This window comes from Drosophila guanche, unplaced genomic scaffold (genome assembly GCF_900245975.1).
Source record: "Drosophila guanche unplaced genomic scaffold, DGUA_6, whole genome shotgun sequence".
Classification (NCBI taxonomy): domain Eukaryota; kingdom Metazoa; phylum Arthropoda; class Insecta; order Diptera; family Drosophilidae; genus Drosophila; species Drosophila guanche.
In genome coordinates this window covers 3,762,454-3,773,273 of record NW_022995753.1, presented here as the reverse complement: position 1 = coordinate 3,773,273, position 10,820 = coordinate 3,762,454, and the positions used below count along the sequence as shown (strand labels likewise).

The 10,820-nt window shown below is 44.6% G+C and overlaps 3 protein-coding genes across 4 annotated transcripts; 1 reads left to right on the top strand and 2 right to left on the bottom strand.

Moving 5' to 3' along the window:
* Nucleotides 1-328: 328 nt before the first annotated feature.
* LOC117588796 (protein halfway) lies at nucleotides 329-4,403 on the bottom strand. Its single transcript, XM_034280308.1, has 4 exons — nucleotides 4,055-4,403; nucleotides 2,296-3,224; nucleotides 1,725-2,235; nucleotides 329-1,666 (listed from the first exon to the last, which is right to left on the bottom strand). Exons 1-4 carry the CDS (start codon nucleotides 4,070-4,072, stop codon nucleotides 1,280-1,282), a joined length of 1,845 nt encoding a protein of 614 aa, XP_034136199.1. The 5' UTR covers nucleotides 4,073-4,403; the 3' UTR covers nucleotides 329-1,279.
* A 492-nt stretch (nucleotides 4,404-4,895) lies between these two features.
* Nucleotides 4,896-5,624, top strand: LOC117588399 (protein C19orf12 homolog). The gene is made up of 2 exons (XM_034279653.1): nucleotides 4,896-5,223; nucleotides 5,296-5,624. Exons 1-2 carry the CDS (start codon nucleotides 5,022-5,024, stop codon nucleotides 5,514-5,516), a joined length of 423 nt encoding a protein of 140 aa, XP_034135544.1. The 5' UTR covers nucleotides 4,896-5,021; the 3' UTR covers nucleotides 5,517-5,624.
* LOC117588398 (vacuolar protein sorting-associated protein 18 homolog) lies at nucleotides 5,573-8,982 on the bottom strand. Of its 2 annotated transcripts, XM_034279651.1 has the most exons (5): nucleotides 8,645-8,918; nucleotides 7,923-8,581; nucleotides 6,434-7,859; nucleotides 6,221-6,372; nucleotides 5,573-6,150 (listed from the first exon to the last, which is right to left on the bottom strand). In XM_034279651.1, exons 1-5 carry the CDS (start codon nucleotides 8,916-8,918, stop codon nucleotides 5,656-5,658), a joined length of 3,006 nt encoding a protein of 1,001 aa, XP_034135542.1. In that variant the 3' UTR covers nucleotides 5,573-5,655. The 2 variants fall into 2 exon arrangements, with proteins under 2 accessions (XP_034135542.1, XP_034135543.1); XM_034279652.1 differs by lacking the exons at nucleotides 5,573-6,150; nucleotides 6,221-6,372 and having other exon boundaries at nucleotides 6,540-6,982; nucleotides 7,018-7,859; nucleotides 8,645-8,982.
* Between the last annotated feature and the right edge of the window lie 1,838 nt (nucleotides 8,983-10,820).

The following is a 10,820-nucleotide window of genomic DNA, read 5'->3' as shown; positions in this document are numbered from 1 at the left end:
AATTGTATTCCTTATAAGGCACATTCCAAACTCTACACCCCTACACTCCATTCCACTCACTCAAACGGAAATGTACATCCCTTCCCACACACCAACACACCAACACACCACACACCCACACTACACTCCAAATTCGCTCTTCTATTCACCATAGGCAGAAGCAGGTATGAAGAACAACTTAAAGGTGGTAGAGGAAATGTGAAAACTTATAAAAGTGCGAAGAGGATTGCTGTATTGAAAGAGTTCAACAAACAAAATGAAGTGCGTATTTTTTTCTTAATACTAATTATAATATTTAAAATCACAACAAACCACAACAATAAATATCATTCGTAAAATGGACTCTTAACCCGACTCTTACTCGTGACGTTTGATTTATTTTAAATGGCTTGGATTAGACTTGTAGGGGACTTGGGAAATGTTTCCAATTACAAATTTTAATGAAATCAAAAGAGTTTTCATTACATATACATATGTGTACACTCCCTCCTTCATATCTAACTAAATATGAAAACCAAATGAATATTTTGTTTCGAGCAGCATAAAGCCAATATTTACATAGTTAATGCCGTAAATACACGATGTGGCATTTTGTTGGTCTTGTTTTTGGCTATAGTAAATATAAAATCGAATCGATCTGAAATCAATTTGTCATCTATCGTATGGTTCTTGACAACAAAGTAATCAAAGAACACCATGTAAATATATAATTATAAATATATCAGTGGTTGGGCAGGAGTATGCCCTCTCTCCTCTTGCGAGGGGGGACAAGTGTCCTTCTGCTACACTGCCGCTTCAGACCGCAAGAAAACGTACAGACTGTTATGGTATTGATGCCGATCACCGTTTTATATACACACATCAAGCTTACATTTAAAAAAAAAAAAAGGTGATTGATCTGAGGACAGTAAAAATATGACCACGAGTCATGACTATGAGAGCTCATTGAAAAAGTCTTACATGTTCTTGTAAGTTTGGTTACTGGCTGCTCTCTTTACAATTGTTCTCTTAAAATACCAGATATAAACACCAACAAATACAAGTTGTATATATTTATACAAATATTTCTGCATATATGTATAAAAAAGGCACATGGTTCCACTGTCAGATATAATAGTGCGCACTGCCATTTGATTTTGTCATGGTCTGAACGTAGCTCATTTACCAAACAATTCTCTTCCAAAGCGTGAGGCTAACTCCAGGTCTAATTCTCTTTACGACTCGCTAGCTATCTTTGATTGTTCGCCAAGGACTAGATGGCCCATCTCTATATTTAAATCTAGGACTCGCACAACCAATCGCAAGGCAATTTCGGCATTTTGCTAGCTGGCCATGGTAAATAGCCAGAGGTCTTAAAAACCCAATAATCATAGGATACTTTGGTAATGAGTGCCAGCAGCAGGATGACTTCGGCGGCTATCAAATAGTAGATATAATCAGTCCAGTCGGGCGGTGACTGGCATAGTTTTGCCTCCTGCAGCTCAATGACACTCTGGGGTATATTCCGGCAGCGTATCTCCATGTAGTCGGGTATATCGGTGCTACGTTCCTTGAGCCAGTTCTGCAGAGTTTTGGCAGAGTTGCAGTCGCATTGCAGCTTGTTGCCTGCCAGATAAATTCGTCGACCTGTATCCATCAGTGCGTTGTTCAGAAAGTATTCGGGTATCTGTAATGGTTGTCTGTGATGTTAAATGCACTTTAGAGTTCTTTGCGCCAGCACTCACCTTGCTCAGAGAATTGTTGCGCATGTAGATGCGCTGGAAGTTCTCAATGAACTTTGTGCCCTCAAATTCGTAAATGGAGGCTATCTGATTGTTGTCGGCCACCAGTCTGTTGATGTTATGATATGTTGGATTGGTTTGAAAGTGGTCGCCCAGGCTTGTTATTTTGTTGTTTGTTATATTCAGCACAAACGTGTTGTCGGGCAGAGTGGGCGGCAGTTCCACCAGCCCCAGGTTGGAGCAGTCCACATGGCATTTTGGCTTCGACTGGTCGTCCTGTATGATCATGATGCTCTCGAATCTGCATGTGCAGTTGCCATAGTTCTCTATCACCGGGCACTTGGTCAAGCAACGCTTGGTGCTCTCCAGCTGCTCCACGGAAACCAGGTCCGTGGACTGGAACCACTCGTGCGTGGCATTGTACAGGCAGTAAGAGTGCTTTGGATTCACAAAGTTGAATGAATCATTGTTGATTATTTCGTTTAGCGGATTGCAGAGCATGCGCATATTGCCACTGGAAAGCAAGACAGGATTAAGACAGCGCTAAATGTATATGGATTTAGGGGATCCCCACCTGATGTCCACAGTTATGTTTTTGTTCTGATTGTGATGTGGCACCAGCGATAGATTATTTCGCGACATGCCAAAGAACTCCAAATGGGGAACATCCTTGAACATTCGTAATGGTATCTCCGATATATTATTGTTCGATATGTTGAGGCACTTGAGCGTGGAGTGTCGCGGAAAGGCGTTTGTCAGCTTCGTAATATTGCCATCGGTCACGGCCAGCGACTGGAGGGAGCGGAATATGGGATTGGAGAGATCCATGATCGGCACAGTGAGATTTCTCACGTGCAGATTGCTCCATTTTGATATATTGCTGCAACTTGAGATCATTGACATTTGCGAGATGTTGCAGCAATACCAGGAGTTGGCCTTCACCGGATGCTCGTGGCACTGGCAGCTGTTGGCATTGCGCTCTAGGCTCTGGCCGTGGCCCTGACTGGCATTGATCTGCGCACCAAAACTCTGTGAGTCTGATTCTGGCGTCGTCGACACGTGTCCCAGTGCGTCTGGTGCTTCGTTTGCCTGGCCGTCATGGCCAAACTTGCACAAGTGCTCTTCGGCATAAAAACAATGCTTCAGATACTCGGGCTGCTCCGGGGCAGCGGGCAGCAGCGGAACGGGTACAGTGGTTGAGGTGGAGGTAGAGGACGTAGCTGGCACTGCCGTTGCCAAGGCCTGAGTGTGGGTGGCTTCAGTTGCGACACCAGTTGCTGCGCCCTGCGCGATAGCCACGGCGGGAGCTGGTGTCGTTGTTGGCGCCACAGTTGCCAATTCATCATCGTCTGGGCGAGGAGCTGTCAAGGAGTGAGCATCTTCCCTTTTATCCACCAACGGCTCGTTCGCCACAGCATGCTGCTGCTGCTGCTGCTGCTGCTCTGGTCGTGCGCGTGCGTGTTCAGTAAGGAGCACCAGCAGTAGCCAAAGCAATGTGCACTTCTGTAAAAAATAAAGAATAAAGAAGAACACATTAATAATAGAGAAACGTATAGTTGGGTGGAAAAGGGAAAGAGCACGTATGTATGTCCATATGCAAATATTTGCTATATTTTGCGGCGTTTGTTTACGCAATGAATTAGCCATCACAACGCGACGAAGGCTTGGCCCTCGCCCGAGGGTGCAGCCCTACGCCCCCGGCCCTGTGGCAATTAGGGTACGTAGGTGTGGCACTTTAAGCGCCACAGGCTGTTGGTTACCAACCCTAATCACACAGTACACACATCGGGGGGCTACATCCAAATGGCTTATACATGTTTGCTCTTCTTCGTTTAGCGCCTTTAGCGGCTTAATTTGAAATGACACCGCTACGCTAATTAAGCAATTAATTAACGGATCGCTTGAATGCGATAAGAGGCCCAATAAATGTATAACATTTATTTAACAAGCCCTGTGCTGTGTGGCGTAAGTACGGGACATAAAGTCCAACGGAATTTCATATTGGAGGCAGCAGATACTGTGCACTGCTTTGCTGGTCCCGTTTAAACGGTTCTGATAATTCTACATACTGCTTATGAACGTTCGACAGCAGACATATGTAACATACATGCACATCTATTTACATACAGTTATATGCGACACATTCAAAAAGATAAAACAGAGACTCACACAATCTTCTTTCATTTTCCCTCTATATGCACATATTTACAGCATGTTTTAAAGATTAAAAATTACTCTCAGTTCTTGTTCCTACACCCACACACTTTCATGCATACATACATAAGAGGGTGTGCGAATAATAGGAAATGTATTTGCCTGCGCGAACGACTTACGTGTTTGAACGGGGACATTGTCTTTTGATCTCTAATGGAACACAGCTAAAAGTGAAGTTGAATGCCTATCTGCTCCGATTGTGGCTTGATTTGTGGAAAACACACTGGTAGCCGCCGAGCAATTCACATTTTCATATCCACATGCCGTGGCATTAAATGATCTGCGCATAGACAATTTCAAGCGGCAGCACAGACAAATGCTACCAGTTTTTTGGGCGTTTTCATTTGCTGGGTGGCTTGCAGTGCTGATCTACTCAAATATTATCATTAAGGTACACCAAGAATCGAACATTTTATATGTATTAGTTTTATCTTAATTCGAACAAAACAAAAGTAACGTCAGTGTGACCGCGGATTTATCGATGAAATATACCGCACGACCCTCAAAGTATATCTTCTTCTTTTTACAATATACCGAATCCCAAAACAAAGCATCCTCGATTTTGATATTCCATTTAATATTACCAGCTAGTTAGGACTCTCAGCGCTAAAACTATAATTGTGTCCTTTTAATGCATTTATTTTCCGTAAGATTGGCCAGTTTTCTTCTATAAAATAGTAATCAAACGCAAAAGGTACATTAACAATAATTTTGTATAAAACGCATCTCAGCTGTTTTCTGTGCCCATAACGATGCATCGAGTCAATACTGTCGATATATTCCGGCCATCCGCTGCAAATATGTTTGCAACCAAAAAAAAACATCGATTGATTCAAATATAATTTAATCTAACATCGCTAGGACAAACAAAAACAAAAAATTATTGCAATTTCAACGTCCCGGGAAAAATTGCGTGTCTATTTTTTTTTTTAGTTTTGATAGCAGTAGCTCTAAAAATATAAATTTGATATACATTTAAAAAAATTATTAGATTTAACCCAAATACTTTAATACTTGAGATCCAAAATTGAACTTTGGATTGGATTTTGATTGCGAAATTACGCTGTAAAACCACGTAGCGAAAAAATGCCCATCGATACGCGGGAGCTGATGGAGGCCATTGCCATTGTGGCCGACGAGCAGAATGTTCGCGTCGCCGTAAAGCAGTCCGGCAAGGGAGCAGCCATTTGTGCAGCCTGCTCCTTCGCTGGCGGCATGCTTATGGGCCCCGTGGGTCTGGCAGTTGGCGGTGCGGCCGGTGGCATCGCAGCATACAAAATGACAAGCGGTGAGTAGGCATTCACCTTTGAACTAACGCATGATAATAATCATTGAAAACTCTCTGACTCTCCGCTTGCAGGCTCATTTAGGCCCCTGGGCGAAGTAATACTCAACGACCTGACGGACAGGCAGCGCGAGCAACTGGTGCAGCATGTGACCAAGGCCGTGGCCGAGATCCATCCCACCGACATAGTGATGCTGCTGCCGCTAATAGTCCAGAATGTATCAATCCAACAGGCTGTTCTCAACACCGTCATGTCATTTGTAACCAACGAACTGCGAATGCAAATTATCGATTGACGATCTGTCGCTGTAGCTCGTGCCATTTGCATAATTCAAGGGACGAAATTAGTCAGTAATGTTGTGATTTGTAGGTTTATTAATAAATACTTTATATTTACAATCCCATATTGATGCAGATGTAGATGTAGATTATCTACTACTCCCACTCGACATTCACCTGCTCCCAATCGTCGACGAAAGGCTGATCGATGGTCTCAATAAACATGCTGCAATACAGGCAATCGCTCGCCAGAATGTCCTCGATCTCTGTCTTGATCTCCGAACGCTTTCTTTGCTGATCGACTGAAGTCGTTGCCGACGTAGTCGGCACTGCAGTCGTGCTCTGCGCTTGCGATTGCGTCTGCATTTCTGCCTCCAGCTGCTGCTTCAATATGCCCAGTCGCCGACTGCGCTCCTTGTTGAGCAGCGGCATCACCTGTTTTTCCAGGCAATCACTGTGGAACTTGTGGCCACAGATGAACGCAAAGAAGGGCCTCATGGGCAGCATGATGTCGCAGATGGAGCATGTGTCCTGCGCATCTATGCGGATTTTATGCTCACGCAGCTGTTGCAGCTCCTTGCCCACGCGATCCGACTGCTCCTGCGTCTCGGCCATTTCACGCTGCAGCTCTTGAATGCGCTGGTTATAGTCCTGATGGGTATAACGGAAAGAAAGTTATTTGTACACAGATCTCAAATGGGACACAGATCAAAAGTCCTACCTTTAAGGCATCACAAATGGCCTCCTTAAAGTTATCTATTTTCTCAAAGTCGGAAAAGAATGGCAACAGATCCTCGATGCGCAGCAGGTCGCACTCTTTCAGCAGATTCAGAGCCTTCTTCACATCGTTGGTGCCCTTGATGTCATGATAAGCTGCAGGAAAAATAAGATGCCTGAGAATACATTCGACTTGGGAGCAAATCGATTCAATTACCTATACGCAGCCATAGTTTGCGGCGCATTCGACTGTCTGTGGGCCGCGAGGCCGTCTCCTTGGCCAGCTTCATGTCGAATTTCAATGCCAGATCCACCGCAGAGATCCACATGCGCAGTATGCACTGCAGGAAGACACACGCCTCCTTCACATCGAGATCTGTGCACACCTTGAGCGCATAGTGGATGTCGTAGTGGACAAGACTCTCGTCACGTCCCTGAATTTCCAGGTACTTCATGAGCAACTTTGGCTCATGCTGTGCGTACAGATGCAGCAGGAAATTGTGAATGGCATCGTTGGTGGTGTTCAGCTTGTAGATGGCAAATTCCAGATAGCGAATGGTCTGCTCCCGCTGCTCTCGCGTATCTATGACTATGAGTGTGGGCACCAGCTTCTCCACCTCCAGGTTGGCGCCCTGGGCAATCAGCGCATCGATTGTGGGCTTGGGCAGCTTCTCCATAAGCACTGGCGCGTACTTGTAGTAGAGCTGCATGTCGCGCTGCTTGCCGAGTGTCTGCAGTGCCTCGGCATAGCGTTCGGCCTTTAGCTGCTGCTCCACCACCTCCTCGTAGTCGCCAATGGCAATGGCGAACTGGGCCATATTGTGGGGATCCGCATGCTCGGCGATGAGCTGCTGCACCGCTGCACTATTCCGGGTTGTGCATGCGAGGATGGGCGGCTCTCGCATAAACTCATCGTACTCGGACTGCCACGCCTGGCGCCAGTCCTCGTTTTGGTCGGGCATGTTGATTTGAATGAGGTACAGATCGACAAGCCACACCACCAGCGCTTTGATGGCCGTCGCATGCTCCTCCTCCATGGCCTCCATATCGGCGGGCATTGTGGTCAGGCGGCTGAGTCGCTTCTTCACGTAGTTAATGATCGGCCGCTTGTCCGGCAGCACCATGAACTTCAGGCAAACCTCCTCGAAAGACTTGGCTGTCTCCGCATAATAATCTGCTGCCACCTCATAGGAGCCCTCGCTGAAGGCGGCGTCTGCCCGCTGTGCGAGCACCAAGTCCAGATGCTCGGGCACCTCGGCTGCGTGTGCTGTCGCGAGTTCGTATTGGCCCTTGTCCAGGTAAATGCGCCACACATTTCGCTCCTCGTTTGTGACCCTCAAGTTGAAAACTGCCTTGACGGTGTACACATAGATAGATCCGGTGATGTCATCCCGTTCGATGCTCAGCGGCTTGCCCACTCTCGCCTCGTCCAGTGGCTCGTGGTAGACCAGCTCCTGGTTCAGCAGGCAAACGGCACGGATGTGATCACCATAGAGCAGCACCGCATGGTACTCGGTGAGCACAAAGGCCTTGGGCACATTCAGGCGACGCTCCTCGTATGACAAATGCTTCGCCTTCTCAAAGTCCAGGCTGATCAGGGTGTCGCCCAGAAGCGTTGCACTGCCACTCGCTTCGATTGAAAGCTGAAAAGGAAAACAAGAAATAACTATCTGATCCAGCAGTCGTCGGAGTCGATGATTACTCACCTCACCCACACGTATGCCGGCACCGCAAAGCCACGCCCACTGCTTTGGGTATTTGCTATTGGGCGGGGCAAAGAATCGCAGCTGGGAGTAGGTCAAGTCGGTCTTGCGCTCCTCGCAGTGCGGCTCCTGCACCCCATTCACATAGCCCGCGAATATGGGCTGTAGGGTGCGCTCCTCTGGCTTCAGTGTCTCCTGGAATGTGTAGATGCACTCCGGACTGGTGACCACAACGATGTAGCGACTGCTGTTTGGCACCCGCAGCAGTCTCAGGCCGGTGATTGGGTACTTGGGGCGACCCAGGCCCAGGTCGTACAGCTGCTTTCGCTGCGTGTGATTGTCGCTGGTGGGGCTGAGCTCCGTCTCGAAGACGAGGCCGCGACTGGTGCCCAGCAGGATGGGGCCTGTCGTCGTCTCGTTGCCATGGTACGGATTGAATGCCACAGCCGTGATTTCATGGTCCTTGAACTTTTCTATCCGACGCACCTTCAACTGCTGCGCCGTCGACGATTCGGAGCTGTGAACGTACAGAAAGTCGGCGGAGAGTCCGGCTGAAGCGGATTTCGGCACCACGGAGATCACCAGATGATGCCCCGTGTGGTCCAGAAAGATCTTTGTTATCTTGTAGCCAGACCCAGAAAGATATCGCTCCAGCGCCACTTCTGCAAAACAGAATTAAATGTTGTTTTTATGTTTCAAGTGTCAGATACTTGGGGGAAACTTACCGCCCGGTGGAATCGCACGCGGCAGGAAGAAACGCAATAGGGTTGTACGTTCCGGTGAGCCCAGCAAGCAAACGAGCCAATTCTTCGAGACAGTCAGGTGCATCAGGTCGCCCGTGCAGTCTGTCGGCACCCGGAGTACCATTTTGTGTTTACTAAATATCTCGTCCTCCTCCTCCACATCGAAGGGATTGCCGGATGCAGTTGCGACGTACGAATTGGATGTGTTTGCCATTCGAGGCAGAAACTTGGGCTGGTTTGGCATTGCCTGAGCCATTTTGTAGCCAATTTCTTTATTTATCAATTTTTATTTTCAATACGCCCCACCGCCCACTCATATATTGATATATCAATTTATCGATATATACTTTCGACTGATGGTATCACCACAGCAGCTGATATTTCTAAGGAATGGCGAATATATAGGGGAAATATTTGTGGGATATGTCAAGAGCTGAGTTTCAAAGAAATCGACACTATTTCTTTAATTGTTTTCATGTTTTCAGATCGTAATACCGTAACTATTGATTCTACTTGCGTATTTTTTCGATGTGCATGCATATATCGATGCTTCTGTGCGATATATGGCACGTAGATATCGATATGCAGGGGATGGGAGAGATGGGCGCAGCAGCGCGCCGATAGATGTCAACCGACATTAAAATTCAAATTCAAACGCACACCCCAAGCTGGTTCCATTACAGCTATCATAAGTTGCCCGTTGATTTCAGCAACTTTCATTAAGTGTATGGCTATTTATGACTGAGCGAATCTGTGTTTACTCCGCTACAGCAATATTAAAAGAAGAAAACATTTGCTTTGGTTTTTATTTTAATTTTTATTAATAATTAGTTTTTTTCTTTGTATACATGTAATTATATTATTTTTATATATATTGTATGTATATATGTATGTTTGATGCGTGTATTCTAACCACCATATTTGAAATGCGGCTAGTACAACTCAGCATTCATAATTCAATCCATTTTGCTTTTGTTGCTTTGATAAACAAACACCTTTCATACGTCCTACTCGACTGCTTCTTTTGTTGTTTCCGCATTGCATTTGTGTAAGTTTTTGACATACATATATGTACATACATATCTATGTATGTTGTGGGACGACAATCGACTAACATTTTGCATTGTTTTGCACTGCGGCGGCCACTGGAGAGGTGGTCTTAGGCGCCCAGTGGCGGAGGTTCTTTGATTTTCAATAGTATTAGTAATAAAAAATGTACAATTAGTTTGTATACATGTATGCTTGTATACATGAAATGTGTGTGTGTGTGTTTTTTTCCTGTTTTCTGTGCAATTTATTTACTAACGTGTAATCAATTTTGTTTATTTTTCATGATAAATATTCTCCCTTCATTTCTCATTTTTCTTTCTTCCTTTTCCTTTTTTGTTTGGTAATAAATTCGGACTTTAAAAGTGTTCGAAATTACAGATATATTATGCCTAGTAAAGTCTACAAAAAAAAAATAGTCATAATATTATTATTATTATAAATTTTCTTTCAGGTTTCCTTCAAGTACAACTCTCTTTTTGGCTGCAGCTTAAGTGCATCCATCGACTGGCAATGGCTGAAGGATTTATGTATGTTTGCATGTATGTATGTATCTATGTTTGTGTAAATATATCTGCATCTGCATATGAATCTGAGTCTCCTTTATTCGGTAGATTTACGTTGGCAGCCAAGTGCGCCTCAGTGTGCCTCAGTAAAAATTTATTTCATGTGTGCAAATTTAGAGCCGAAAGGATTGGAAAAAATGCAACCGCATATGTATGTTTTATGTATTTTTGTCTATTAGATAAAACCCAAAAGCTTCTCTTGCGTGTTTTAATTCTCAAGTTTGATTTTGTTTTTGTTGTTGTTGTATGTAATTAAGTATATAAACATCGTTATCGCTTACATGGCGCTATACAATTAATTTTAAAAATTTAAATTTTGTAGTTAATCACAGATTTTTGTTTTAAATACCGAAAAGTTAAATCATTAAACAGCATAGTTCCGAAATGTATTTGGCTTTGTTTTTTTTTTCTTGTTTTTTTTTTTTATATTTGCACACACATAAACATATGTACATAGACGGATGTACATGTGTATTTATGTATATGCATTTAATATAATAAATAATTTTGACTAATAATTTTCAATTATCTAATTGTTTTTCCAC

What these genes read in the sequence shown, in the direction of transcription:
- LOC117588399 (XM_034279653.1), top strand. Translation starts at nt 5,022, where the DNA reads ATGCCCATCGATACGCGGGAGCTGATGGAGGCCATTGCCATTGTGGCC. An exon ending in AGCATACAAAATGACAAGCG is followed by an intron (nt 5,224 to 5,295) that starts GTGAGTAGGCAT and finishes CTCCGCTTGCAG; the next exon opens with GCTCATTTAGGCCCCTGGGC.
- LOC117588398 (XM_034279651.1), bottom strand. Translation starts at nt 8,918, where the DNA reads ATGGCTCAGGCAATGCCAAACCAGCCCAAGTTTCTGCCTCGAATGGCA. An exon ending in GCGTGCGATTCCACCGGGCG is followed by an intron (nt 8,582 to 8,644) that starts GTAAGTTTCCCC and finishes TCTGTTTTGCAG; the next exon opens with AAGTGGCGCTGGAGCGATAT. An exon ending in CCATTTGTGATGCCTTAAAG is followed by an intron (nt 6,151 to 6,220) that starts GTAGGACTTTTG and finishes TATACCCATCAG; the next exon opens with GACTATAACCAGCGCATTCA.
- LOC117588796 (XM_034280308.1), bottom strand. An exon ending in AACATAACTGTGGACATCAG is followed by an intron (nt 2,236 to 2,295) that starts GTGGGGATCCCC and finishes CTTGCTTTCCAG; the next exon opens with TGGCAATATGCGCATGCTCT. An exon ending in GCAACAATTCTCTGAGCAAG is followed by an intron (nt 1,667 to 1,724) that starts GTGAGTGCTGGC and finishes CAACCATTACAG; the next exon opens with ATACCCGAATACTTTCTGAA.